This window comes from Chanos chanos, chromosome 2 (genome assembly GCF_902362185.1).
Source record: "Chanos chanos chromosome 2, fChaCha1.1, whole genome shotgun sequence".
In the NCBI taxonomy this organism is placed as follows: Eukaryota; Metazoa; Chordata; class Actinopteri; order Gonorynchiformes; family Chanidae; genus Chanos; species Chanos chanos.
Genome location: NC_044496.1, coordinates 36,226,058 through 36,251,176, shown reverse-complemented (window position 1 = coordinate 36,251,176; position 25,119 = coordinate 36,226,058). Strand labels below are relative to the sequence as shown.

General features: G+C 40.1%; 2 protein-coding genes across 2 annotated transcripts; one reads left to right on the top strand and one right to left on the bottom strand.

Moving 5' to 3' along the window:
* Positions 1 to 677: 677 nt before the first annotated feature.
* Positions 678 to 17,009, bottom strand: duox (dual oxidase). Its single transcript, XM_030765302.1, has 33 exons — positions 16,979 to 17,009; positions 16,528 to 16,611; positions 16,290 to 16,448; positions 15,622 to 15,809; positions 14,813 to 15,008; positions 14,316 to 14,482; positions 13,968 to 14,028; positions 13,352 to 13,445; positions 12,767 to 12,857; positions 12,486 to 12,588; positions 11,863 to 12,035; positions 11,548 to 11,723; positions 11,239 to 11,357; positions 10,868 to 11,008; positions 10,391 to 10,504; positions 9,892 to 10,094; positions 9,440 to 9,625; positions 8,744 to 8,969; positions 8,531 to 8,624; positions 8,154 to 8,329; positions 7,704 to 7,776; positions 7,313 to 7,390; positions 6,445 to 6,623; positions 5,996 to 6,226; positions 5,288 to 5,387; positions 5,070 to 5,119; positions 4,797 to 4,924; positions 4,467 to 4,620; positions 3,874 to 4,100; positions 3,372 to 3,530; positions 2,984 to 3,139; positions 1,250 to 1,378; positions 678 to 800 (listed from the first exon to the last, which is right to left on the bottom strand). The coding sequence occupies exons 1-33, from the start codon at positions 17,007 to 17,009 to the stop codon at positions 678 to 680; spliced, it is 4,569 nt and encodes a 1,522-aa protein (XP_030621162.1).
* Positions 17,010 to 17,934: 925 nt separating this feature from the next.
* LOC115804806 (dual oxidase maturation factor 1-like) lies at positions 17,935 to 20,584 on the top strand. Its single transcript, XM_030765301.1, has 7 exons — positions 17,935 to 18,081; positions 18,300 to 18,357; positions 18,660 to 18,794; positions 19,150 to 19,357; positions 19,487 to 19,701; positions 20,056 to 20,264; positions 20,576 to 20,584. The coding sequence occupies exons 1-7, from the start codon at positions 17,935 to 17,937 to the stop codon at positions 20,582 to 20,584; spliced, it is 981 nt and encodes a 326-aa protein (XP_030621161.1).
* Positions 20,585 to 25,119: the final 4,535 nt, after the last annotated feature.

Here is a 25,119-nt window from a genome sequence, read left to right as displayed (position 1 = left end):
CACTAATTATTTTACGAAAAACTGTGGTATGTTCTAAAAGCTTGATTGAAATTTCCTCAGGATATTGTAATAACAGAGTTGGATTGATGGACATGAGAGCATACAACAAGACTTCACTAAAGAGTTTTTATGATCAGCGTAGTCCCTGAAATTTGTAACTGAATCCTTGTCCTTATGATTCTGAGTGACCATTGTGTGATGAGTTCTGTAGATTAATTATCAACTCTGATTGTTTAACTTTGCTTCTCTGGCTGCTGATAAGATGCTTTGCTGGTGACTTTTTTTTAACGTGGGTCATTCATTCTGGGAAGTAGTGTCATTCATTGCCTTTAGATTAGACCAGTTTGACAAAATGTCTCTTTGCTAAAAGTCGGCACAACAATAAACACGACACAATATTGAATGTATGGATCTTTATTGATTGAAACCTACACAACTCCTTTGCACATGAGCTGTTTTTCTCTGAAGAATACAATTCTGTTCACCGGATTCAGGAAACAGAGCAGTGAAGTGAAACTGGGATTGAATCCAATGTAGTATAATTCCATAATCATTATTACAATGAAAATGAGAAATTTAAACCTATATAATAGTACAGAGACTGACAGTGGCATTAAAAGAGTATTAGCTCAAAGGGTGGTAAACCCTTTTTGATATCATAGTGAATGTGAACAGGGTTAGAAGTTCTCGTAGTGGTGGATGAAGTGGGTGTGATCCCGTTTGTTGATCTGTTGGCAGGCTTTCTCCACGTTCTTCGTCAAGCCTGGAGGACCACAGCTGAACACTCCTATCCTCCCCACCTTGGGAGACGGGAGATCAGACAAAAGTGTCAGCAAATGTTTACATGTCATACTTACGTTTGTATTCACATCATATGCACAGATGGCCAAGTGGAGTCAAGTGAGACCACACTGTTACTGAAGCATATTTCAGACAGGCAGTGGAGGAGGGAGAAAAAGAGGGGGGGGGGTTCAGATGGGGGGTTAGGGTCAGGAGGTTTGTTTGAGGTTGGATCACAAATGATATGCACGTGAATAAACATTATAAAAGCGTATATATTCTGACAGTTATGTGTAGGTTGCTACAGCAGACATGTGATGACATTTTTATATATTATAGAGCCTGGATGTTTTGCTAATGAAAACAACTCTGTATTTAATGTATAAGATATTCCAGACAAGAACTGTGGTACTGAGACGAATAACAGTGTATCTTTCACATATTTGCATTTATAAGCATACTGTCATACCTCAGGGTGCACGTCTTGTAAGGAACTGAAGAAGGAGAGAAAGGGAGGACGGCCAAAGTGAGTGATAGAACGGAGGCCAGTGAACAGGCTTCTGTTCCAAACCTTCTGGAAGTGACGTTCGCAAACATACTGTAGAGGGAGAACGGTCTTTAATGCAGCTTTCTCACTCACAACACAGTCAGTCAGAATAAGACTTTAATACAGCTTTCTCACTCACAACACAGTCAGTCAGAATAAGACTTTAATACAGCTTTCTCACTCACAACACAGCCAGTCAGAATAAGACTTTAATACAGCTTTCTCACTCACAACACAGCCAGTCAGAATAAGACTTTAATACAGCTTTCTCACTCACAACACAGCCAGTCAGAATAAGACTTTAATACAGCTTTCTCATTCACAACACAGCCAGTCAGAATAAGACTTTAATACAGCTTTCTCACTCACAACACAGTCAGTCAGAATAAGACTTTAATACAGCTTTCTCACTCACAACACAGTCAGTCAGAATAAGACTTTAATACAGCTTTCTCACTCACAACACAGTCAGTCAGAATAAGACTTTAATACAGCTTTCTCATTCACAACAGTCAGTCAGAATAAGACTTTAATACAGCTTTCTCATTCACAACAGTCTGTCAGAATAAGACTTTAATACAGCTTTCTCATTCACAACAGTCAGTCAGAATAAGACTTTAATACAGCTTTCTCATTCACAACAGTCAGTCAGAATAAGACTTTAATACAGCTTTCTCACTCACAACAGTCAGTCAGAATAAGACTTTAATACAGCTTTCTCATTCACAACAGTCAGAATAAGACTTGAATACAGCTTTCTCATTCACAACAGTCAGTCAGAATAACACTTTAATACAGCTTTCTCATTCACAACACAGTCAGTCAGAATAAGACTTTAATACAGCTTTCTCATTCACAACAGTCAGTCAGAATAAGACTTTAATACAGCTTTCTCATTCACAACACAGTCAGTCAGAATAAGACTTTAATACAGCTTTCTCATTCACAACAGTCAGTCAGAATAAGACTTTAATACAGTCAGTCAGGCAGTGAGCTGGTCAGAGTGCAATTCTTTAAGTATTTCTTTTTTTTCTTTTCTTTTTTTTTAAATGGCAGATGTTTCTTGTCTACCTTTTTTTCAGGTATTTTTGGCCATTTTTAATTCTTATGTATAATTTTGTTGATTCAATTAGTTACTAGGGATTCATGTCAGACATGTAACCTATGCTATTACAGATCAAGGTGATATTTGACTTCTCACTATGATTTTGTACACAGCACTGAAAAAGTCAATCCTCAAGAAAAAAAAACCATTAAATTTTGTCAGTCAGAGAAACATTAGTATTTGATATATTAGTCATGACACATTTCATAATTACACAAAATATCATAGATGAAATGCCCATAAAATGGTAGTGTGAAAAATTGCAAAGTTGCTACACCAAAACTCTCAAACCTTTTTCAAGTGCCACTACCAACAACATTAGTGGCACTTTTGAAAGAAATAACACCCATGATGTAGGGTGAAAATGAAAAAAAGGACTAAGACAGGACACAGTAAAGAATTAAAGCTGAATTATAATAAAAACTGACAGTTCCATGCCAAAATATGTCAAAATATTGATATTTTCCCTTGGACAATTGTTTGTCATTTGTTCCAAGAGACCAATTCAGAAGTTATTGGCCAGATCCCTTTAAATAGTTTGGTGGTCTTACCAACATGGTGGTGCGAAGGTCAAACTTCTCGGGTAGCTGGGTGATGTAGGTATGCACAGAGACCAAGTCCTGAGCATCCATCTCCTCCACCTCTCTAATTATGTCAGACACCCACTCAAACTGGCGCTGGGTCCGTGTCACCCAGATAAAATAGATCTAAAGGCAAAGTCAGGTGTGAAACGGATCTGTAATTAGTGGGGTTTTTTTTAAATACATTTGTATATAGTTTGCACATTTCCTTTAAAATTATTTTTAATAGTTGTTTTCTTTTGTCCTTATCTCTGGGGGTGTGTGAGTATTCCCTGATAAGGCTGACACTGTTAGGCCTCTGCTGTGTTCACAAAATCTGTTCTGCATATTTTACAGAGAAGGGGACACAAACCATTACCTTTTTGCATTGAACCTTGAACTTGACTGAAGATTTAAACACCAAATCCTTTAGAATAGAGGCGAATGGTGTGACTCCTATACCCCCGCCAACGAGAACAGACACCTCAAAGTCTGTCCATTCCTGGTGTCCTTCTCCAAAGGGCCCATCCATGTACAACTGTATATGGTGAATGACAACAAATGAAAGCAACAAATGTCAAGATCAAGATGGACCATACTCTCAAGAGTAATGGGCTGGTTATAAAAAGGATTCCTTTTTAAGGATAACCAAATATTTTGAAACCACATGTAAAAAAAATATGAAAAGCTCTACCTAAGCAGTTTTAAACAGTTCTATCCCTGTGTGCTCATTGAAATGAATAATACCAGCCTGTGTACCAACATACTCAACTCGTCCACTAATCACAAAGCCTTTAACTCTAAGGAGTGGTAGTATCCAGTTCTTTAGCTTCCTGCCTTTTTTTTTAGCTCCTATTCAAATGTTTAAGTAGATAACTTACCTTTGGGTAAGCACCCTCAAAGTTATTTGGAGCGTAAACCTCGCGGAGTTTGCTGGTCCAAGGGCCGACAGCGCGGATGTGCAGGCTGAGGTTTTCTTCATGGGGTGCAGACGTAAGAGTGAAGGGATGGTACTCGTCTGTGCCCAGAGCCAGACATGCCACGCGCACCCACTGCCCTGAGCGGTACACAAACCCCTGTGGACGCTTAAACTCCAGATACGTAACACCTGTCAGTCAAAACAGTCAGAGTTAACGAAGGCACAATCCCAACCAACATGTGTCCTCAGAGTTTGCCAATAGAAGAGAAGGTAGAAGAGAGGAAGAAATTCAAGCAGGTTTCTATTTGTGGCAGTAACTAACCCTTTAAAAGAAGGTGTATACAGCTAAGATATGAAAATTACACCAATTTTTACCACAACAGTGATTACAGCACAACAGTCTTTTAGCCTGAAGGCTGCTAATATAAAAGTTATTTAAACTTAAGCATAGCTACTTGATGAGGTCTGTAGAGGGAGATGTGTAAGACAGAGTCAGAGTTCTCTGATCATGGTTGTGTTCATGTTTGAGGTAGTGATAGATACTGGGTCCTGTACCTGAGGGCAGCAGCTCTGCCTTCACGACAGGAATCTCCACCTTCTTCCTGTTGAGACTGATGAGTTTGTCAAAGAGGAAGAGCAGGGCGGGAGGGATCAGGTATATGTAAAAGCGCGGCTCCTGGATCAGAGCATAGCTACCATGGATCACAGTCTGTCCATGCAGGTGAGAGAAAGAGAGAGAGAGAGTTATCCTATTAAAAATGTAATTCCAAGGTACCCTTATGTTCGTCAAGTCGACATGTACTAAACTGCATAAACAATTTAAAAGAGTAGATATAGAATTGATGACAATTCCAGTCTGATAACGAAAGCTCACATCAGACTCACCAGTATGTAAACCATGACATAGAAGTAGTGTGTGATCCAGAATCCCTGAAAACTGACTCGTCTGAAATGGTGAGCCGCAAACACATACATGAAGGCTAGAATCAGCAGGAGCAGGACCCCTGTGATACCTGGAAGAGAGAGAGAGAGAGAGAGAGGGAGAGAGAGAGAGATGAGAACTCACATATCTGTAAGCACCCACAAAATGGATGAATTCTTTTGAATTTGCAGACTCTCAATGTTTTTGCTTAAATCTGGTGCTGTCCTGTCTCTTACCTGGAACCGTCTGAAAGAACCAGAAGGTCCATCTTGGTGGAAGCTCTGATCTAAAAAAACACATAAGACAACATTACAAACAGTGAAACAGGAGTGAATGATAGATTCTCTGTGACAAAATATAGAGTGTGTTAGCAGTTCACAGTTACAGTGCTGCAAAAAGAAGAAAAACAGAAAAAGACAGAAAATAGGAAATGTTGTTCTTTTGATCAGGTTACCCATTATTTGAGAAAACTCTCGGGAACAAGCAGGCCAGGATGCTTAGGTCACTAATACAGAGAATGTAAACATTGACCACATGTCCCAAAGTGTGAACCACTGAAGAAAAAACAGAGAAGAAATTAAAGTTAGTGTCACATCAAAGACAAAGACACTCCAAACACACTCTCCCACTGTCAGCAACTCTAATGAAAGCTAATGAAAAAATGACTTTTATAGATATAACATTGTGCTCAATTTAACAAATGTGGCCGTCAGGTGAGGCATAGATAAAATGACATTTTTCTACAATACGTCAAACCTGAATGTACACAGCATTGGGAACATCCCATAAAGTATTCTCTATATACATTATACTCTTTTAAAAATAAAAACTCCTTAAATGCTTCAATATAAGTCATAATAAGCCATTCTGGTGCATACACTCGCAGGGTGACACAGAATAATTATATTGCTACGTAAACATTACATGTACTCATAAAGCGAAACAATGAACTAAACTACTCAACTGAAAAAAAAAGAAAAGCCCAATCCACAGAAATGCAAAACTTGGTGACTTATTTTTGAACTCCCACACACCTTCAACATAACAGGGTATTGTTTTCATCACAATACACAGTGACTAATATTTGGCTAAGATCAAAAGCATTAGCTAATCCCATTTCAAGGTGTGTTCATGTCAGAAGCCTTTTGTTTCTCTTCCTGACCTGTGAGGACGATTGCCGTCATGGCCATGCAGCGGTGGAGGTCGACGGCGGCGTCAAACGGGATGTATCGGTTGAGGAACGTCTCCCGGCACAGTGTGATCAGGTTCCGGCACACCGTCAGCAGCATGAACGGAAACAGGAAAGAGACGGCAGCCGCAGATCCCCGGGATACAACGATCCCCACGGCCGTAGTCTCTGGGATTCCGGAATGCAGAGCCTGCAAACCATAGTCTAAACACAGCACTAACAGTTTGTACCTGTTAATGAAGAGTCCTAACCTTCACCTCACAGACTATGCTTATGGCACTCATAGTTAATAAAAAAGGGGAGGTGTACAAACAAAAAGTCAAACATTCAAGAAACCTCAGTTTTTGATGGTAATGTAAGGATATGAAAGGGAATTTAACCTTAAAATTAAAAAATAGGAACATGAAAGAAGAAGTACTCACAGTAACATCTCTCCAGTGTAACACCTGCTGTGATCCCATAGACGATGATCAGGCTGACTATATGACGTCGGTAATTCTCCACAAAACGCTTAAACTGCTGAATCCTCTGCCTGATGGGATTTCTGTTGTAATGTTTTCTCTGTGGCTTCACATACACACTGGGACTGGACTGAGCTGATCTGAGAGAGTTACAGAGGTTTGATTTTGTCATTTTTAATTGTTCATCATTGTGTGTCCTCGCTTTAGCCCTGGGGACACACTCCTGATCAGACTTGTCCCCTTATTGCTAAGCCTTTTTTTTGTGGAAGCAGGTGTCCTGGCTCAACTACAAAGAAAATATCACTTGAGAAAAACTGAAGCATCCAGAACACACAATGAATTTATAGCCATTCATGAACGATTAACAAAGGTAATGTAACTGCTTCCTAACCATAAGATTTCCAAATAAATCCACAGGGACAGCTGTTACGTAAACACCTCAAAATCATACATGCCCCCGTTTGACTAATCTGAGGAAGAAAGGGTTTACGGGAATCTGAACTACAACCACAGACCCATCAGTGAACAAAAACACATGTATGAACACACGGTGCTATTCCACCATAGCTCCATAGCTCTGACTGTATCATTATGGTCAGGTCAAAGGTAATAGCAATAACACAGGAGCATGTGTACAGTCTGGCTCTGAAATGCAAGTGCTTGCACCAGTTCACCTGTGTTGAGGTCACCCGTGCTGAGGTCATACATGAAGCTGAATTCATCAGCTGTACAGGTGTTCACCTGATGGATACATTGCATGCTCTGTAAGGCGTCAGTGCATTTGAGTTACTCCATCTGACTATTCTGAAAATGTCAAAACTCAGCTTACTTCACACCCAACCTTTTGCGTAGCTCCTGCCCCTCGATTCCATTTGAGACGGGAGTACTGGCGTGATAAGATGGCGAACTGTAAATCATATATTTTCACAAGAGTAATGGAGAGGGAAAAAAAAGAATTTGTCTGTAACTCATATTTTCTCATTTTAATGAGTTTCCTTTTTTATATTGTTTTAATTTCATGTCTTTCTCTTAATGTCTTTTTTGCATAATACTTTCCTCATGTTTTCTTCTTTCTGTTTCATTTTCTTTCTTTTCTTTTTTAAATCTGTGTATACACTGAAGACCACAGGATTTTCACCATGATGTGCATTATCAACAAAAGTTACTACCACAGTCTATTGTGTGCCTGTTATTGATCATCAGTTCAACAGCTAACTTACCTTTTCCTTGCTGGATTGAGAAAAGAGACTTTGTGTTGCCTTTTCAGCCTGTTTTTACCCTCCTTCTCCATGCCTACAAACAAATCCCACAGAGCTGAATGAAGTGCTTTGCAACAATCACAAATACTAAATGCTGTCAAATCACTGAAATGCTAAAAAGGAAGTAGAAAGGGAGAGAGAGAGAGAGAGAGAGAGAGAAAGATACAGCACTGTAAAAAACAACTGTTTTTATAAGCAGTTATGAAACCCCCTCACTAAGTAGCTCAGCACTAGTTTATTAACCACTAGCCATGACTGCGACACAATCTCAGATTTACTTACAGAAAGGCGGAGCAGATTTTTACTTTATTGTAAAACACTCTACGAACGAGGTTGCTCATTCTTAATGTGAAGCATTAACGTGACATGCGAGATGTTTCTAAAGAACACTAGACCCTCTGCTCCATTCACCTTTGATGTTAAGCTGTGCGAACTGCAGCTCATTCTCATGGTCGCTGAGCAGGAGGTGAAAATCCTGCCAGGTTATCTGTTCTTTAGCATCAAACCCCGCCGCATGAATCATAGCCTGAATGGCTGCATCCACCTGGCTCGCAGACAGACAGCCACTGGAGATCTCGATGAAAGACCTGCCCAAGGGTGGAGAGTTCGGTGAAGAGGAACTAAATATGTTCAGTTTACAATCAGCATGAATCACCAGTATATCTTAGCATTCCTAACAGAACTTAACTTTTTTACATGAGGCATGTCTGAGCAAGAATACTTCCTTCAGGAGGAATCATTATGAGGAAACATTCACTAAAACAACAAAAAGAGACCTTAACATTTACCTGAGTAAGGTGGAGAACTCTTCCTTGGACAGGAAGCCATCTCCTCTGATATCATGCATTGAAAACAGAAGTTTAGTCTTCTCCTCAGGCGTGCCTGTTTTTCAGAGGAAAGTCATTAAATAGAACGATACGTTAGATTGTATATTTCATACTGAATGGTTTTGTTACACTGCTATCACCTAATTTAACACCCTGCAAACATTGTAACTTGACCTTTCATGAAGACAACAAAGACATCAAGAAACTCCTGGAAGGATAGGTATCCATTGCCATCCTTGTCTGCCAGTGCAAACATGGACTCCACAAACAGTGAGTCAGGTTTTAGACCGAGTGCGTCGGCAAACTCCGCTCCTGTGAGTTCACACTGAAGAGCCTCCCTGGTCTTCCGACTGGATTCATTCCTCAGGTATCCTGTGTCACTTCTCTCAATATCCAGGATCTGAGACCACACAAATGACCTTTAGACATTTGACTGTTTAGACTGTTTTCAGACCACTCTTTTATGATCAAAATGGCCCCTCTGTTGATATGGATGGTGAACATCCAAAAAGACACTCTGCAGTGAACGTCCAAGTAGTGACCAATGTCTATCAAAAGTACTTCAAACAGCTTTTAAATGCAGTTCACACAACCAGGTCCAGGAATATAGTGGCCACTGTACTCTTGTCTGAGATCCCTCTTGAGGGAATGCATACACCTGAGTCTAGTAGGCGATTTGTAGGGGGTATGGGGGGGTTGCCATCCCCTTTGTTAGCAAAATGACCAAAATGCATCTTCCTTTTTAACCTGCCATGCCCCTATATACTCTATACAGTAGTGTCAGTGACCACTGGGCCATTCCCCCTGTTGGCCATTGGGCCTTCCTCCCCTCTTAAAAAATGACGAATCACCTCCTGTCTGAGTCCATACCTGAGCAAAAGCATGTCTGAAGAAAGTGTCCAGTATTTGAGCCCTCTGCTCTCTGGTCACTGCCTCTTTCAGCAGCTCCTTCTCTGTCATGTTCTTCACTGTCAGGCCTAGGGAACTGTCTTCCAACTTTGACTGCAGGTGTCCTACAAACTGTGACCTCCTGCCTTCATCTTCAAAAAACAAAACCTGTGGAAAAGAAGTGAACACATGTTGTTGGTGGAGGACATTGTGGGTTTGCTTGACCTCATTGTTCCACGTTCATCTAAGGTCTTTTAGTGACGACTGTCGCGCCTGATTCGATCTGTCAGTTTCACTGAATCATCAAGCCCTTGGTTAGTTCAGTCAGGTGTACCAATGCTGGGCTAAAATATGATGTCCATTTGATTCCCAGGGAAGGAACTGTAAAACACTACATCACAGACCAGTCCAATGTGAATGAAAACATCACTCACCAGGTCATACTCTTTTGGGAGTTTGAGCAGCAGTGCATTTTGCTGGCGATCACTGGACAGCATGACATCCAAGTAGTCCTGAGTATCCAAATTGAGTGAGCGCACTGGAGAGTTACTGTGGTTAAAGATCTGCAGCTTCTTATTGTTGTCCATTACTAGACTGATTTCTCGAGGAGGTTCATTAGGCCCCTGCCATTCACAGGCTAATCATGTAACAAGGAGAGATGGAATAAATGAGAGAGTGATATTCAGGCCAGGTTCTGGGTACCCAGTAGATAGCATAAATTGGTTCTTTCCAAGCATCAAAATAGGTTCTTTCCAAGCATCACTGGGCCTGATTCTACTGATCAAGAGCTTAATGCTTTGTTGACAGTCTGAATCAGAAAGCATTTGCTTAGAACTAAACTGTGGTGCTCAATGGCTCCCTGAAGCCAAAGAGTTCACACAGAATTCTTTGAGTGCTGAAAATCTGAACCTCTGAAAAGGCACGTGAACTCACCAGTGATTCCAATTGTGGGCTGTTCATGTTTACTTGAAGTTTTGACCTTTTTCTGAAACCTTCTGAAGTTGTATGAACGCATGTAGGCCACAACAGAAGCCACAACATAGCTTACTAAATGGGATTTACAAAGAGGGAAGTAATTTCATTAATAGTATGAATATGATATGACAATATTTTTATCTGCATTTTTTGTGCAATTCAAGGAGGAAGATCTTGAAGGAATTAGAACAGATCCAAGGCTACTCAATGCCTTGTACCCACATACTGATCTTATCTATCACTAATCAGAGAAAACAATCAAAATCTTTAAGCTGACTATCACCAACTGTTCAGATAAAAGCAAAAGTGAGCTTTATTTTCACAAGGAAGTGCATGTGAGGGCTATCAGCAATGACTGTTATTGTGTCTAGTGTTTAATAAAGGTTTAGATGTTGATATCAAAAACAAAAAAGGACGGAAAAAATGTGTACAGACCAAGAGGAAAGCAGCAAAGGACAACCACCGTGACACCAAAACCAGCTTGGCTGTCAGACCCAAAGTAACGGTGCGTTGTGGCTTTGGTGCAAGGGTGAAGATCTGAGGCATTGATTGGTTTAGGTTGAGGGCAAGGGTCACCTGAGGGAGACAGAGCATCATCAGCGTGAAACATGATCATTTACAGATGACTACATAATTACCATAAACAATGTTCAATATCCTTAAATGACTGGTCAATCACATACTAAGTATACATTAAAGATGAAAATAAAAAAGCACTTAACAACAGGGCTTCTTGGCGTTCATGCACAGTATCTCATACTGATGTAAATATTAGTTATTAGTACTCATGTTGAAAACATTTTTACCGTCCATCCAGTAGAACACATTCTCTTGAATGTCTCCCTCCTGCGCACTGGTGACAGAGAGCAGGACATCGTGGAACTTTGTCTTTCTTATGGTCTTGATCTCCTCTTCAGTGAACAAACTGTGGTAAAGACAAAGACAACACAAGTGCTTGTAAGGACATTATACCTCATAAAGAGAGACTGGAGGAATATCTACACAGAGTTGTGGTGACAGAATGTGATAAACTCAAGCAATCTCTGAAATATATTTCATTGTAATACTACAGATCCATAAGTATGATATGTCACATCCTATGAATCCCTTCTTACCCATTTTGCTTGTTCTCAAACCAGAAGCGGTCTGCATTCCTGATGCGCTCAAACTGGTCTAAGATAATAGAGGAGAAAACAGGACCAGGTCCGTCTGCTGACTCCAGCAGACCACCAGGAAACAGTTCCAGCCTGGAGATATCATTCTCATAGAGCTCAGCCAGGTCCATAAACAACTGTAACATTGGAGACAGAAGCAGCGGTTGAGGAACTGATAGATCAAATATAATAAGTTCTGACTAGATATCTCTCTTTATAGCGTTAGTAATGAAGTCAGCATATTGACACATTCTACCTGGATTGGTGTGAGTTTACCTTTGGGTCAGTCTGGTTGAGTTCACGGTTGATGTCTGCCCAGGCCTCTACAGCTGAAAGGTTCAGTGCTTTTCTGACCTGGTTATAGCTTGGCAGCCCAGCATCCCTGCCTCTCTGAATGGTCAAAGCGACCGCATCAGACCGGGAGAACCGTAATGGACCGTACATGTAATCTAGCCACACAGAGGAAAGAGAAGACATGGGCTTTCCTGTGTTGTACTGATACATCCCCATACTCATGGACAAACATTTTGTTGCTACAGCATGAAGACCTGTCTAAAATCTGCTCTCTTTTTTCAGAGGTTCAAGGATGTGTGGGGACAGTCACAGAGCAAAATGAAATGAATGATACTGTCCATTTTCATACTGAAGAAAACTGCACAAACATACTGCTAAAAGTTCATTACTTGTGAATGAGTATGATGTGGCACAACTAGTTAGGAGGATACAGCTTCTTCTGGCAACAGCTTCATTTTTTCTCATAAATATTAAGGATCATCCCGAGCCAATCATACGACTGTAAAATGCCATTTATAACTATTTATATAGTGTTAGGATGCATTATAACTGCCACATAACACCATTGTACATACTGGTTTTTAAAGGAAATGTCATGAAAATACCTCTTAGGTCCTCCACGATGATTCTGTCCTCTCTCTCAGCGATCTGAGAGACCATGCCCATGATGAGGTCATCCACATCATCACCTGATATCAGGTTGGGATTCTAGAGCACAAAAGAGTTTATTTAAAAAAAACAAACAAACAAAGATTGGAAAAAAACTTGATGTATGACATTACAATGTTTCATGTGAATTACAAGCTCTCTCTCACTCATATACTCTCCTCCTCTAGATATCTCTCTGTCCTCTGTGAGAAATCATTGTAGCCTTTGTCGGACTCACCTCTCTGCTCCAGAAGTTGTTGCATAATCGCAGGGCTGGAGATGTGCTTTCATCAATATTAACAACGCTCCGATAGTGACAGGTCCTGTTTCTGTGCTCGTCAGAAAGCATTAGCCAACAAGTCATCATCCAGTATCAACACATGTTGTATAGCCACAGAAATATACCTTGTGGGGAAGAACTCTGTATGTCCTACACCAGTACTAAACCATGTGTATAATTAGCGTTGTGTATGGTTTCTATAGTGCAAAATGACACCTCTTGTACAGTTTCAGATTACCACAGATTTTAAGTAAGATTTTATGTTGCAAGTTTCACAAACAGTAATACTGGACCAGTCAATGCACCGGTTATTCATATACTGCCAGTCAAATAATTGTGTTTTAAAGAGCATGATAGGCTGTGTTTTTTCTTTTTATATTTGAACCCCATGATAAATGTATCAAACTTCTAAGACATATCTGAAGTCAAAAAATCAGATCCCAAACACAAACAAATGGGTCATTAAGACCCAGGTTTTTGCTCCAGTAAAACGCAAATTCAGCTAATGACATTAGAACAAAATGTTTGAATGTGAGTACACACCTCATATAGACACCAGGGGGAGCCATAGACATCCAAAAGCTGGCAGCAGCCTGAAACTCAGGAGAGACCCCAGGATCCACATATTTCTGATAACCTAAGGAGGACCATGTAAAATCAGAGAACATAGAAACTAAGAAAAAGAAAAAACATTGCAGCTGAAGGAGCAGAGAACTATTTACAACAAAATATTTACAAATAGTATACCGAAAAGGACAACAAAATACCAGTGATACATTTTTTCCCCCACAAAAATCATTAATATAGCATGCATTTTCAAAGGTGACAAGATCAAAAATGCATCTGCTCCAGAGACATCAGCAGGGGATTCTCCAAAGATTTTAGCAGAAGCTTCAGATAAGCGCAAAAGAAATGTGTCATAGAATATGATGACATATAACATATATAATTAGAACCCCCCCCCCCCCCCCCCCCCGCCAAAAAAAAAAACCCAGTTAACTCAACAGACCACCTGGCTCGTTTTGTCTTAACCCTCAGTGACGCAGTTGAAACGCACAGAGAGTTTATTCAGAACCACAAGTGGTGACTCAACTAAGCACAAATTACTGAAGCATAGCCATATCAACCTACAAACACACACACACACTCACACTTTTACCTGGATATGGAGGTACTGAGACTCCGAGATACGCTGGCAACCATTCATAGAACGCAATATTCTAATAAAAGGAAAACAGGACAGAAATACAAGGACACAGTGAAACACAGAAATCTTAAACTTTTGCACTGATATGGTTTGTGGTTTTAGGGATTCATGGAGGTTGCCAATAAAATGCTATCGTAAAAATTTTGGCACATTTGCAATAAGTCTCAGAGCATTAAAAAAAAACAAAAAACAAATGGGAGACATAAGGGTATACCAGCCAGTCTGTTAAAAATGAATAAGCTTTAGGGCTTTCTCTCTACGAACAAAAATTACAGGATCACAAAGATTTTTTTTCTGTACCTGGAGTGTGGCAATGACCCACTTTCGGGCTGTTTGGAATAACTCTTCATCTGACCAGGCCGGATGCTCCTCCCGCAGCTGCAATGCTAGGACGTTATGATACCGAAACCACACGATCCCCTCAACAAGTGTCAGGACATTTTCATTAGCCCAGGCATTCCCCAACTCTGAAGAAACAAATGGAAGAGACTTGCATGTTACAGTGAACCTCTTTGCACACTGTAGACTTAACTTCCCTGTTCAGTGTTTTATTGGACAATAATGCAGTGGTTCTGATCACAAAAGTCAAACCATAACTTCTATGTGTGACTCACTATGCTATCAAGCACGTTGTCTACAGTAGCCAGTGATTAAGTAATGACTAATGTTTGAACTATATTTCTACAACACATTTGTTCTACATCAGGACCTATCAGAATTTTCAACTTCACAGAATTTCCTTGTTTGCTCAAACCAGTTCAGTGTCACTGTGTTAACTGATTGTAAAGATTGTTTACCATATAGACCATGGGGACCAGTTTGCCCAGTGGAAGGATTGGGAGCACTCCACATAAGGTAGTCGTTACCGCTACGCATTGGCATGCCTGAGTCCGAGACCAGAAGCCCGTCAGAAAAACTCCTCAGGGCGTCACTCCAGGAACTAGATGGTCCGTAGATAGAACTGCCATCTATCCAGGCTGTCACATCGTTTACCTGCCGCAACAAAAGCAAAGAGCAAGTGTAGGTCTTCCAGTGTTACATTTCCTTGAGTTTTACATGGTTGTTTCGGGAGATATTCTAAATTGCACGGACACCTATGTACAGTTACCATCAAGAAGTCATTGCTCTCCATTGCTTTCATAATTGCATTTACCCTGCTGAGCATACATTATATGTACTCAAAAGTGTTCATGTACTTTGCAGTGTGAGTACCTGGCAAACACATTCTGTATGCAGTATATTCATTTACCTATAGCGTTTACCCCCTGTGTGTCTTAATGGACCAGTGCCGACCTGGGGTGTAAAATCTAGTAACCAAAGTAATGAATGGGAAGCTTGATGAATAGGAGCTTAGCAACTAGAGTCTGGTTTTTGGCACGACAGACCCAGGTTCAAGACCTGTGCTTGGCATGCTCTGAAATAAGCTCTGTAGCCTGAAGCACGTGGATGTCTGTCCCCATGGAGGGCTGAGCAGGCTACCTATCAGCAGTATAAAGCCCTCCAAACTGACTAAATATCACTGACTAAAGAAACATGGATTATACTCTGTAGTGCTCTTGGAGATGAACGCAGGCATTCCTGAACCCAGCACTCTCTTCTCTGGTACCTGTGTCCTGGGATGGTTCGGACTCTTCCCGCTTTTATGGTCCCAGTGTGCTCTCTGAAAAGGCAACAGAACCTGACTGGTATTGTCAGGGTCAAATATTGCGTCTCCCTTTGGGATTGGGATATCCATGAATTCAGGTGGACATCCAGGCCTTCTGGTCTCCGAGACCTCAAGCACGGCATGATAACCTGAAGGACCAGGAGACAAAGCACCAGATTTTACTAACATCATATAGTAAATGGCATCAATGTCAGGTTTTCACACCTTGATAGATATAGGAGCATGGAAGTCAGTTATTTGGACGTATACTGAATAAAAAATCTCCTGCACACTGCCTACGGATACTTGTGCAAGAAAGCTGTGTGAAGAGAATTCCATTTATATACTGAATATTCAATTGATCTTTGTTATCAAAGATCAGGCACATCAATACGTTTCCAATCAGACAGAGACTTCAGAGATACAGATGTAAAATTCTAAAGTCAACAAAAATTCCTATTAAAAAGCACACTTGAATGTCTAGCCTCCCTTGCTAAGCTCATGCCAACCTCGTTTGGAACAGCTACACCACACGAGAGGTCGATTTTATTGTTTTCTGTCATATTATCATTCATGACTGACAACCTACGGTAATTCTTAGACTTGAAGTTAAACCAAATACTACTTACCGAAGAACACCGACAAGACCGTCTGGTTCCTTTTGGAGAGAAGTCCGGGTTGCCCGCTCGAGACAACACTACTCACTTCACGCGGGTTCGGCAGCGTTTTGATTGGCTCGTAAACTCCATCAGAGTAGCGTGCAGGCAGCAGTCGCATGAGAGACGCTCCTGAGTTATAAGTAGCCGTTATGGCCATTAACAGTTACATATAGATTATTTACATTATATGAGATGGGAGGACGCTTACCTGCAGCTCCTCGGCTGTGGTACGCTAAGTTGTTGTACCAGCCGTCAAATCTTTGAACTTCCCACGTAATACTGGACTCCGAGTCTGTACAGGTACAGAGTTCGTAAGTAAGAACAGTCTTAGTCAGTATAATGATAGATTACAATGAGATGTACATACCAGGATACGCGCTAAGGATGTTTTGTTGTTGGTGTTTATTTCTGTGTTTGAGCGTACTCACACACACAGCAAATGATGACAGACAGTCCAGTTAAAATATTCCAGATTGTTTTGCGTAAATACATCCTTACAGAGGGGGCAACCAAGCGGAGCGCCTCTTCAACCGGCAAGTCACCTAAAAGAACCCTTGAGTCGAGGAGGAGGCATGTGAAGACAAAGTACATTGGCAGTTCTATCGGACAGATGACATCGTTTACAATTTGTGTGCGTGACCACCATGGTCCGAAAATACTAGAGTACTCGTTGCCGGAACCAGGACGCATTTGAATCCAACAGTATTACACTCCAAATGCAATACGCAAAAGGTAAGGAATATTTCACCATGACAAACAAACAGCAAAACAGAAAAGTTATAGTGTCGTATTTAAATTCTGGTCAGTAAAACTTACCGTAAAGTATAGAATCTGACAGCAACAAAGTACTGCAGCGAACTAGAGTGAGCTCATCCAAAAGATGTTTATAAAGAGCTTAACGGAAATGGACAGCAGACATCATTAGGCACAGAAGGCACGGAAGACCCTTATGCTTGGTGAGAAGACTGAGCGTCAGACTTCCTGAAAGGGATGGTCAGTACTTACTGACATGTCTGTTCTTGGGAATGCTTATCAATGCAAATTAGCTCTAATTTAGGGGAAAGGAGAACATATAAAAGATGTGCACCTTTCGGCACGCTGACAAGTACCCTTCTTTCACCAAATTATTTGTTTGTTTCACAAACTGCTGTCCTGTACCTTTTTCAAGTAAGTTTGGATTATAACACTTTATGTGTCTTGTTTTATGATTTAAAAGTGTGGATTATTGTCATACAATGATTTAAGTTTAAGTTAACGTATTTCCATTTATTTCTACATTTTTATACACTTTTCCAACTTTCTGAATAACGTCAAGGTAAACTGGAGTGCAAAAGTATCATTTTACCAGTTTAATTTGCATTACAATAAGTCTATTAAACAGCTGTTTTCGTATTCTGAATTTCACAAGACAATGAAATATCAATATTTTGCTGATAAAGAGAATGTGATTAAGTCGCACTCAATTCATTTCAAGCAATAATCGCGTTGAAATCAGTGTATATGGGACAAAGGCACTTATCTCTTGATCTGCAGGTAATTGAGAGCGCCTCGCCGACACTGTCCTCTCTGTGACGTGGTTTGTCTGCAGCTTTTAGTTCTCGCACTTACAGGAGAGATGACTTTCTACGATGACATTTACCCATTCTACCCATCACAAAGAACCCCCTTCATCTTCAGCACCAGCTTGCTCACGATCATTCTGGTCTTTTTGGTGCTGGCCGTTAGCTTTCTCCTTATTCTGCCAGGAATTCGAGGCAAATCGGTAAGAATAAACTGACGCGTGATTTTGAAGTTAGAAACATAAATGAAGAAAAGCTTCTGGACGAAAGACATTAACTGTGACTGTGCTGCTAGAAGGTCATGTTGAATAATCCTGCAAGCACATTTGTAATGACAGTTTATCTACAAAGAAAGAAATGAACTTGTGGATCAAAATGCATCCCTCTTACTGTTATTTCCTTTGATATGATTTTCTTTTAGAGACTGTTCTGGATGTTTAGGATAATTACCAGTTTATTTATTGGAGTAGTTATAGTAGGTGAGTACTCTATGTCCTATTAAATACATTAGTGGAGAAGACAAAATCCCCAGATCATAATGAAATAAACCAAATTTTGTGGTAAAATAGAAATGTCATATTACACTGAAAATACCTGGACAAGACACAGTTTTTATGTTTTTGTACATCGAAATTAATTCTTCTTTTTTTTTTTCTTGTTTTGGTAGGGAATCTAAATGACTAAATACTACAGTTAACAGCGTAAGGGGAGCCACAGATTTGATGTGCCACTCTACTGTTAATTATTCAATGTTCCTCTCTCTATGTCTCTCTTTCTGTAGCACTAAACTTCACAAGTGACTGGGCAGAGGCCAGTTTGAAGGCAAATGCTACCTACAAGTCCTTCAGCAGTGCGGAAGTGAATGCAGAGGTTGGCCTGCATGTGGGTCTATATGGAATTAACATAACGCTAAGGGGTTAGTGAATTTACTGAATACACTACTATTAACGTTAATACACATTACCTTGGTAACAACATACAGTATAATGTATGCATAAAATATGAACTTTATTAAGGTCCAAAGTCACACATCCTGGATAATTTGTCTTAAGTGGGTGTCACTCCTCTCCTCAAGTCATGAGAATCTGCTGGACATTATGTTTTTTTTTGTCCAGCATTAACAACCCTCATTCCTCTATAAAAGACTAAGAGACAACTGGATGATTTGAATAAGGTGTGTTTGTGCAATATCGTCAGTCTCACAGAAGTGCAGTTGTGAAACCCTGTTCAGTACTTGATGGTTATAAAAAATGTCCCTCACATCCATACAGGAAACCCTGTGGAGCAGCTCAATGAAACCATAGATTATAATGAGATGTTCCAGTGGTCGAGCCAGATTGATGAAGAGTACTCTGATGCACTGGAGAAAGGCTTGCCCAACCCCATCCTGTATATTGCAGAGAAATTCACTTTAAACAACCCATGTGGCCTCATATACCAGTACAGATACTCTGGTCGATATGCTTCAGCAACCCTCTGGTAAGACACACCAGCTTTTTCTTTATTCCACTGAAAAAATTATTTGTATTTTAAAAAATCATAAAAGTATAGTTCTCTGATGTTCTCTCTCTCTCTCTCTCTCTCTCTCTCTCTCTCTCCCTCTCTCAGGACAGCATTTTGCTGTTGGCTGGTTGCTAATATTCTGTTCTCGATGCCAGTTATCCTTTATGCTGGGTACATGATGTTTGTCACAGGCGTGTTCATCTTCTTATCCATGGCTTCATTCTCAACAATATACAACCTGCCTCAATGTCATTTCACCATAGGAGCAGAGCCCCTGGAAAGTAACTTCAGCCACTCCTTCTGGCTAGCACTGGCCACAGGTAACATACAACAACACATTTAGGACTAATTTTCATCGCACTAAGTAATGTGAAGGGCATGATTATTCACAAAAATGACTTTCATTCATCCATTAAGGACCTTGTTATTACATCTGAGGAGCAATCAGGAAAGGGAGTGTGATAAAATCATTTCTGGAAATTTCGGGACATTTTTATGGTTTTGTACATGTCTACAGCTTCCTTATTGCCGGTAAACTGAGACTGGCACAGACTGATGTCATAGCAATAAGTAGACAGAAAACACTTAACTGTATAGTGACTCACTCCTGGCTTCGAGGTGTGACCTTCATTGTGATGTCGCAGTGACAGAACTGAATATGTGCTGATTGGCAGGTTTCCTCTGTGCTTTGATTGGGATATTGGTGGTACTCATGGACTGTCTGATGCCAGAGAAGATGAAGGAAGTTTTCAGCATAGGTGTGGATGGTTGTGAAGATGAAAACTATGAAGGAGAAAGCTACTTCAACACTAACCTTGTAGAGACAGTAACTCTGGATGGAGTGATTATAAGCAAAGAATCCACAAAAGTTGACAATCAAACAGTAAGTCTCATTTCATATAATTCAGGATATTTTGAAGAAATCCAATCCCAGTTATTTCTGTCTTAGTGCAATGATGTTTCAGCTCTCCTGAATGTTGGTTAAAAACCTGATTTCAGTTAAAAAAAAAAAAAAAGTCAAAAACATCTAACAGAGAACCGTAACTTTGCATGCTTTGTGCATATTAAACTTTACGATGTGTTGCAATTTCAGTACACTCTTCATTTTGAAACATTTCTCTATGGTTTTAATAATACTCAACAAATGAGCCATATTGTTTTAACTGTACGATTTTTAATATTTTTTTTCATCAGAAACTGTGAGAAACCGCCACTGTCATCCACGGCCATCATATCAACTCTACTTGAACAAAAATAAGGGGAAAAAAAAGCTGATTTTCCTTGTTTTTCCTTTGTTTTTTTAACTGGAAGCAACTGTGATTATGTATGTAAACACTGACAACTCTTTGTTCAGTCAGATAACTGTAAATATGTATATAAATCCATTTGAGAATGTCGCTCAGTAGCTTGAAAAATGTCTCCTTTTTCACTGTTTATGTTTCAACTTAAACTTAAATTAAAAAGTAAAACCTATTCAAGCAAATCTCTAAAATTTATGGCCGGTGATGGAGGAACTGTTGCATGAGGTATAAACCCAAGAAATGCACTGTACTAATACTAATACACATATCATGGGTCGGCAAAAAGAAAGAATATGTTTAGAACACCGTCTGTAATATGGAACTGTGTTCCTCCTTTGTTTGGTCATGGAGCAAGTGTTCTCTTTCCTTTTTATAACAGATGGCGAACCCCAGACTACTTTCATAGAAATGTAGTGGAGTCAGTACAATACAATACAATATTTGTCTTTCAAATGTAGTTGAATAAAACTCATAAGTTTCCAGAAAAATTGACGAAGTACACATACTCGAAAAATGTACTTAAGTACAGTACTGAAGTAAATGTACTTTGTTTCTGTCCATCCCTAATACTGGGTATAACAGTATGGAAATAAGTGAATTTGGCCAGTTAATGAGATGATCACTGGTTGCTCTTAAAGTTACCATTTTGCTTGTAAAAGCTGAGATACCAAATTACTGTGAAGGCTTGAGATTGGTAGGTTTTTTATTGTTGGGCAGACCCTCGCATACAATTACAATATGGATACTTTTCTATATGCACACTGTGAATACCTGAAACTCAAACAGCTATACTGCCATTATGTAACTGCAATTACAAGCAAAACAGTAACTTCAAGAGCAACCAGTGATCATCTCATTAATTGGCCAGATTCACTTTTTCCCATATTTTCATACCGAGTATTGAATAAATCATCTTTTTCCCCACTTGCATGCAAAAAAAACCCCCAAAACAAACAAACAAAAAACATGCCTTTAACTCCATCTAATGTGTTTCATATACTGAATAGTGATTCTTTTAATAAGCATGCCACTAATTATAATTTCCAGAGTAGATCTGTCAGTCACAGTGTACAGTGTCTTCATTATTGATAATTAGACAGGAGGATAAATATTACAACTAAAATTATTCTAACGACTAAACATTATTGTTGTCTTTGGACCTCAATATGTCCACCCAGTACACATAAGCAATTATTATTATTTTTTATGAAGTTCAGTCTGCAAGAAATCATTTGACATGAATTAAGCAATCCTAACCTTGATCAGAACTCATGGACCTTCCTAACAGACACAGTATAGGCAAATCGACATATATACAGGTAACTGCCAAAATACAGTCTTATGTAAATGAGGGATACAAGGTGCATTAGAGGAGTGTTCTTTCACACAGCTGGGTTCCTGAGTTAATTAAACCATTAAAATCCCAACACAGAGTCATGTATGAAAATGACCCAGAGTGAGAATGAGAAGTGCCAGCTGTCTATTACTTTGACTATTATGGTTAGAGGAGCAGATCTCAGTGACTCTGAGAGAAGTGTGATTGTTAAGGCTTGATTTTAAGCAGCTTCAGTGACACAGCAATGCTCAACTTACTGATGTTTAATGTGGAACAGGGTCTAAGGGGATGCTGAAGTGTTAGTTTCAAGGAAAGACACCATTTACTGGAGTCACATGTGGTTGAAAGTACCTACTTTTGGCCTTAATGACTGCAAATATTAATTAATCTTGTGGGTAGTTTCAACAACTCATCTTCCCAGAGATGGATACTATGAGTCATAGTCATTGGCAGAGGCACCCACTCAGGTATATTTACCTCTCGTATTTTTCACTTTTCGCAAGTTTCACCATCAATTTTGCCCGAAAAAAAATGCTTTTCTTACAGATGCAGTTAATGAAAGATCTGTTCTGTTTAAAAGAGCCTCACAATGCATTTGTTTACTTTGTACACTCTGTACTGTATTTTGTACATAATGTGTATATTAAGAATGTGTATGTTAATAAATGACCATTTTCGCATCTTAGGAGCCTAAACATTTATTAAATTGATCTCTTGACTCCATTTATGCCTGCAGAGAAGCTGTAGTATGTAAGGTTGGGTGATGTGTGTGTGTTTGTGTGAGCGGGAGGCGGTAGATTTACACAAATAAATCTGATCATACTTATTGTAGTTGCACCTATTTAGATTGCGTTTAGGTTGCTGTTGGGATTAAATAAAGTAATATTACTTAATGCAGCCTCAGTAACCTCATCACATCATAATAGCATTTGGGCTGAATAATTTTCCTTAATCTCATTTCTAACATTTGACCTGTACTGGGCATAGATGCTCACAAGTCATTTTTTGCACATCCAAGTCAAGTCTCAAGTCTTTGGTCACAAGTCCAAGTCAAGTCTCAAGTCTCTTATGGTTGTAATGAGCATTCTGTCATCTGCTGCATGCCATCCGGTCTGCTCAGAACACTGCATTTCTATATCTAAGGAATTCAATGTACTGCATTATCATCATTCCTTTATCTATTAGCACACAGTATCAACATTGATTAGGTGATGTGCAGAGCTGTAGCAATTACAGGGGCATAAAGTTGACCAGCCACAGCATGAAGATATGGGAAAGAGTGGTGGAAGCTAGGTTAAGAAGAGAGGTGATGATCAGCGAACAGCAGTATGGTTTCATGACAGGAAAGAGCACTACGGATGCAATGTTTGCTTTGAGAATGTTGATTGTTGAGAAATATAGAGAAGGCCAGAAGGAGCTGCACTGTGTCTTTGCGGATTTAGAGAAATCATATGATAGAGTGTCAAGAGAGGAGGTGTGGTATTGTACGAGGAAGTCGGGAGTGACATAGAAGTATGTAAGAGTGGTACAGGACATGTATGAGGACTGTATAACAGTGGTGAGGTGTGAAGCAGGAGTGATGGAGGGGTTCAAGGTGGAGGTGGGATTACACCAAGGATCAGCTCTGAGCCCTGTCTTTTTCGCAATGAGGGACAGGTTGACGGACGAGGTCAGGCAGGGGTCTCCATGGACTATGATATTCACAGAAGACATTGTGATCTGTAGTGAGAGTAAGGAGCAGGCTGAGGAGAGCCTGGAGAGGTGGAGGTATACACTGGAGAGAAGAGGAATGAAAGTCATTAGGAGCAAGACAGAATACATGTGTGTAAATGAGAAGGAGGACAGTGGAATGGTGAAAATGCAAGGAGTAGAGGTGGTGAAGGTGGATGAGTTTAAATACTTGGGGTCAATGGTACAAAGTAACAGGGAGTGTAGAAGTGAGGTGAAGGAGAGAGTACAGGCAGGGTGGAGTGGGTGGAGAAGAATGTCAGGAGTGATGTGCGACAGAAAAGTACCAGCAAGACTGAAAGGGAAGGTTTACAGGATGGTAGTGAGACCAGCTATGTTGTATGGTTTGGAGGCGGTGGCACTGATGAAAAGACAGGAGGTGGCGCTGGAGGTGGCAGAGCTGAAGATGTTAAGATTTGCGTTGGGAGTGACGAGGATGGACACGATCAGAAGTGAGTAAATTACAGGGATGGCCCATGTCAGACGGTTTGGAGACAAAGTAAGAGAGGCAAGACTGAGGTGGTTTGGTCATGTGTGGAGGAAAGATGCTGGGTACATTGGGAAAAAGATGCTGATGATGGAGCTGCCAGGCAAGAGGAAAAGAGGAAGGCCAAAGAGAAGGTTTATGGATGTAATGAAAGAGGACATGCAGGTGGTTGGCGTGACAGAGAAAGATGCTGAGGACAGGACAAGATGGAAATGGACGATTCGCTGTGGTGACCCCTAATGGGAGCAGCCGAAAGAAGAAGAAGAAGATTAATATTGATTTTAAATGTTTAGTGTATGATCACTTTAAATAGGCTATTGCAATGCAATATGAAAAAAAACACACACAGTGAAAGCTTTTCTTTAAAAAGTTAATGACTGTATTTTGCAATGTTCAGTCATCTTTTCAAAATATTCAGCGAATGCCGATCTAATCAGGTTAACCTCCCTTAGCTACAAAGCTAGTAACAAGTTCGTGTTAGATAGCTGATGAGTTAACACGTTTGCAAACCGTCCATAGGCGCTAACGTCAACCTGTCTCTCACATTACCAAGTGACTGACTGATCTATCTAGGTACATATTGAGGCGTCTAATAAAATTTGATGTGGTTGATCCAGCATCCTTTATTTTGATACCGCACACCTTGCACTTAGCCATTCTTTTGTTTGGGTCTTTGGCATTATAGCCAAAGGTTATCACAACTGGCACAGCAGCTGCAGGTGTGCTCGCCATGGTTACCGTGTTGTTGGTGCAGCTTACAGTCATCTGTGGCCGCACGCATGCATAAAGGTACGCAGGATAATAAGGGAGGGAAAGACATCCAGCTTGTCAGAATGTTACTGCGCAAATAAATAAATAAAATTAAGATTGTTCACGAGTCCCAAAT

Coding starts and splice junctions, on each gene's coding strand:
- duox (XM_030765302.1), bottom strand. CDS start 17,009: ATGCGTCCTGGTTCCGGCAACGAGTACTCTA. Junction 10,505..10,867: donor CCTTTGCTGCTTTCCTCTTG/GTCTGTACACAT, acceptor AATCCCATTTAG/TAAGCTATGTTGTGGCTTCT. Junction 5,388..5,995: donor GACGGCAATCGTCCTCACAG/GTCAGGAAGAGA, acceptor TTTTTTCTTCAG/TGGTTCACACTTTGGGACAT.
- LOC115804806 (XM_030765301.1), top strand. CDS start 17,935: ATGACTTTCTACGATGACATTTACCCATTCTACCCATCACAAAGAACC. Junction 18,358..18,659: donor TATTGGAGTAGTTATAGTAG/GTGAGTACTCTA, acceptor CTCTTTCTGTAG/CACTAAACTTCACAAGTGAC. Junction 18,795..19,149: donor AATTAACATAACGCTAAGGG/GTTAGTGAATTT, acceptor ACATCCATACAG/GAAACCCTGTGGAGCAGCTC.